At 28.9% G+C, this 4250-nt stretch overlaps 1 protein-coding gene across 1 annotated transcript in view; it reads left to right on the plus strand.

Annotated features, from left to right (window-relative positions):
* LOC107629359 (protein SIEVE ELEMENT OCCLUSION B) overlaps positions 1 to 4112 on the plus strand; it is a 12728-nt gene extending 8616 nt beyond the window's left edge. The window contains exons 4-9 of the mRNA XM_016332136.2: positions 393 to 502; positions 590 to 732; positions 1047 to 1526; positions 1901 to 2133; positions 2491 to 2560; positions 3382 to 4112. Of these exons, the coding sequence (XP_016187622.1) occupies positions 393 to 502; positions 590 to 732; positions 1047 to 1526; positions 1901 to 2133; positions 2491 to 2560; positions 3382 to 3696 (1351 nt within the window). The 3' untranslated portion in view covers positions 3697 to 4112. The remainder of the gene's footprint in view (positions 1 to 392; positions 503 to 589; positions 733 to 1046; positions 1527 to 1900; positions 2134 to 2490; positions 2561 to 3381) is intronic.

Genomic DNA, 4250 nt, shown 5'->3' on the forward strand with positions numbered 1-4250 from the left:
AATTAACTATATATATTGTGTTTGGAATTAATCATGTAAAATGTGAACTAAATTAATCTACAAATCAATATTTATGTTTGGATTGTAATATAATGATAATTAATTTAATTTGAATTATTGAAAATCACTCTCTTTTATATCAATATTTAAAGTGTAAAAATACCATCTTATTACAATTAGTTATTTTATCTTAATTATAATATAAATCTCATATGGATTTACAAATCAAATTAATTCTCATTTTATATGTATTTCAAACGACGAATTTAATTTAAAAATCAAATTAATATCAATTCCATTATATATATTTTATTATTTTTACTTTTTTTATTATATTTTATTTAAAAAATGAAAATACAAATCAAATTATTTATGTGTATAATATTTTACAGGTCGATGTCATCAGCCACAGAGGCATGGGAATTATCTAGCCTTGCTCACAAAATGGCTAGTATATATGAGCACCTCAATAATCAATTGGATCAATGCTATCGAGCCATAGGTATATATATATAATTATAACCAAATTAAATATATAATTACTGATTAATTAATGAAGATATTAAGAAATTTAATTTAATTTGTGCAGAGGAAAGGATGCAAATAGAGGCCTTCCACAATCTGGTCCGTTTATTTGAGACAGTCCACATAGACAACATGAAAATCCTCAGAGCATTGATATATGCCAAGGATGATTTTCCTCCACTCATTGATGGAACTACCAAAACAAAGGTATGTATACATTAATTATATAATCTAGTAATTAAACTTGCAAGTTACAACCAGCCCTTCTTTTGTTACAGTAATACTAGAGAAACAAAATAAATGGTTAAAATTTATCTTATTTAATATTTATTAATTATTATAATAGTTAATTAATATTAAATAAAACAAATTTTAACTATTTTTTGTCATTTTTTTTAATTTTTTTTTGTGACTATTCTCGCTCATTATTATATTACATTTACTTTCACGTTAAAATAAAAATTATGTAAAATTTTCTGAATCCGTCGCTAAAAGTAAAATTTGACTTATTGAAATTCCAGACTAGTCTTGAAATCCTAAGGAGGAAGCATGTGCTACTTCTAATATCAGATCTTGACCTATCACAAGAAGAGATAATGGTTCTTGACAACTTATACAAAGATGCAAAAGCAAGAGGTGAAGGACACTATGAAATGGTGTGGATCCCAGTTGTGGAGAAATCTTCATGGAATGAAGCAGCCAATCAAAAGTTTGAGTACTTGCAATCAATGATGGCATGGTATAGTGTTAGAGACCCATTCATAATTGAGCCATCAGTTATAAAGTACATAAAAGAAGTTTGGAACTTTACAAAGAAAGCCATTGTTGTTGCACTTGATCCACAAGGGAGGTTGTCTTCACCAAATGCAATTCATATGATTTGGATTTGGGGTAACTTGGCTTTCCCTTTCACAAGAGAGAAAGAAGAGTCTATGTGGAAGCAAGAGATTTGGAGTCTTGAGCTTCTTGTTGATGGCATTGACCCTAGTGTCTTGGAATGGGTAAATACTTGTCATTGCACCATTTTTTTTAATTGGGTCCATACATTTTTTTTTTCCTTTTATTTAGGTCCCTGTACCAATTTTTTTTTAGTTGGGTCCCTATAAAATTAAGCCGATTACTACTAAGAGGGACCTAATTGAAAAAAAAATGGTGCAGGGACCCAATTAAAAGGAAAAAAAGTATAGGGATCTAATTGAAAATTTTGCAAAACTATAGAGACTAACAGCGTAATTAAACCAATTTCTACTGTCATTTTTTGGTCATCTTGTATCGGGTAATCAAAATTCTATATATATAAAAATTAGTCACTAAATTACTTACTATATATTTGTGTTTAAATACATATATATGTTATTTAATATATTTCTAACGTGTAACTGAAGGCAAATTCATATGCCTGTATGGAGGTGAAGACCTTGAATGGATTTCAAAATTCACGACGGCCGCACTTAGCGTTGCGAAAGCCGGCGGATTCGAGCTAGAGATGGTTTATGTGGGGAAGAGCAATGCCAAGGAGAGGATGCAGAAAATGATCAACACATTTGCCACAAGGAAGTTCAGCTACTATTGGCCTAATGTGACTTCAATTTGGTTCTTTTGGGCAAGGTTTGTTGCTATATATGATTCATAAACACTTTTCAAATTTATTTAAGAGAAAATGACAAATAGATCATTGACCTTTTGTCCTACGGATATTTTCGTCTTTGACCATTAAAAAATACTTTTAAGTCTCTGAACTTCATTCACAAAACTTGGACGGATCAGTCCCTGATAGAGGCATTTGGACGGAGGGACTGATCCGTCTAAGTTTTGTGAAGGTTAGGAACTTAAAAGTATTTTTCAATGATTAGGAACAAAAATGTCCGCGAAACAAAAGGTCAGGACCTATTTATCCTTTTCTCTTTATTGAATTAATCATTAATTTTTTTATTTAATACTTATATTTGAATTTGTTTCACACAGGTTGGAGAGCATGCTTTACTCAAAGTTACAGCATGGAAGAACAGTGGAGAATGATGAAATCATGAGTGAGGTGATGATATGTTACCAAAAAAATTAATTAGGTTAAATTGGTTAATGCTAAAAAATAGTTTCTGAAAAATCGCATATAAATTAATTTAATCATTTAAATTAAAATTAATAACTCAATTTATTTTTAAAAATTAAAATACTAGCACAAATCAAGTTAATTTTTTTATTATTTTACCTTTTTNAATGATGTGTGATCACTAAAAATAACTACGAGATAAAATTTGTTGTATATTATATTTTCGATTTCTGGTGAACAATAATTTATCAATACGTTAATTTGACTCGTATTAAGTCATTTTAGAGATCAAATTAACTTGTGTGTATTTTTTTGTCTAGATCAAAATAGGTTTATCATCAACCTATTTTAATTTAATTATATCTAAGAAATTATATCAAAGGACTAAACATTTTCTTTTTCTTATTTGCTTTACTAGTTTTTCTATTTCAAAAATGTTAGAGAAAAACTCAAAACAGTTTTTGACAATTACTTCGAAAGACAACGAGATCTTTGAAAAAAAAAATCCAATCCGACTCCTGACAATTATCTCGAAAGGACAACGAGGTCCCTGTGCAAAAAAAAATCAATGTTATTTTTTTTGGTACAGGGACTAATAAGTCCCAAAGAAAAAAGATCAAGGACCAAATTGGATATTTTTTTTTTTAAAGGCCTCGTTATCCTTTCGAAATAATTATCAGAAATCGGATAGGGTATTCACTCATACCATATAAAAAAAGTGTTGGCCACCTAAAATTTTTCATATAGTAACTCTTGAACATTCTATTTTTATAATTCTTTTTTTATTTTTTTATAAAATATGACAGGTGATGACTGTGCTTAGCTTTGATGGTAGCGATCAAGGTTGGGCTATATTTTGTAGGGGTGCATCAGAAATGGCTAGAGCCAAAGGTGACACTGCCCTAACAAGCTTGTTGGAATTTGATAAATGGAAGGAGAACATTGATAAGCTTGGTTTGGTCCAAGCTCTCAAGGATTATCTTGATCAGCTTCACACCCCTCACCACTGCAACCGCCTCATACTCCCCGGTAGCACCGGCGGCATACCTCAGAAGGTCGTTTGCGCCGAATGCGGCCGCCAAATGGAGAAGTACTTTATGTATCGTTGTTGCGTCGAGTAGTAATAATAACAGATGTGTTTGGTTTGTATTTTTATTTTTAATATTTTCTGTTTTTAAAATTTTGTGAAAAAAAAAATAATGAAAACAATAAAATTATTTTTTTTTGTTTTCATAATTTTTTTTTCATAAAATTATAAAAATAGAAAATACAAAAAACAAAAAATAAAAATACAAACCAAAGGCACTTTTAAATACTTTGTATTATGTTGTGTCAGTTTGATGTATGAGACAGAAATAATTTATTTTTAGTGTTGATTTTATGGGATATATATAGTCATTATAAGATATGGTGTTTGTGCTATACTAGCTAGCTCTTTTAGTCCTTGCTAGGAATTAAAGAGCATTTGTAATGTAAAACTTTAGTGTTGTAATAATGATTAACAGTCATGATATGTGTTATGAATACCTTATTTTTATTTTTATTTTATTTCTTTATTATTTGGATCTCTTTGGCTTTACCTTTATATCAATATTTTTATTTTTATTTTTATTTTTATTTTTGAAAAAAAATAATAGATTTGTCTTTGAACTAATAAAATAAAAGTATATGTTTA

Source organism: Arachis ipaensis, chromosome B03 (assembly GCF_000816755.2).
Source record: "Arachis ipaensis cultivar K30076 chromosome B03, Araip1.1, whole genome shotgun sequence".
NCBI classification, from domain to species: Eukaryota; Viridiplantae; Streptophyta; class Magnoliopsida; order Fabales; family Fabaceae; genus Arachis; species Arachis ipaensis.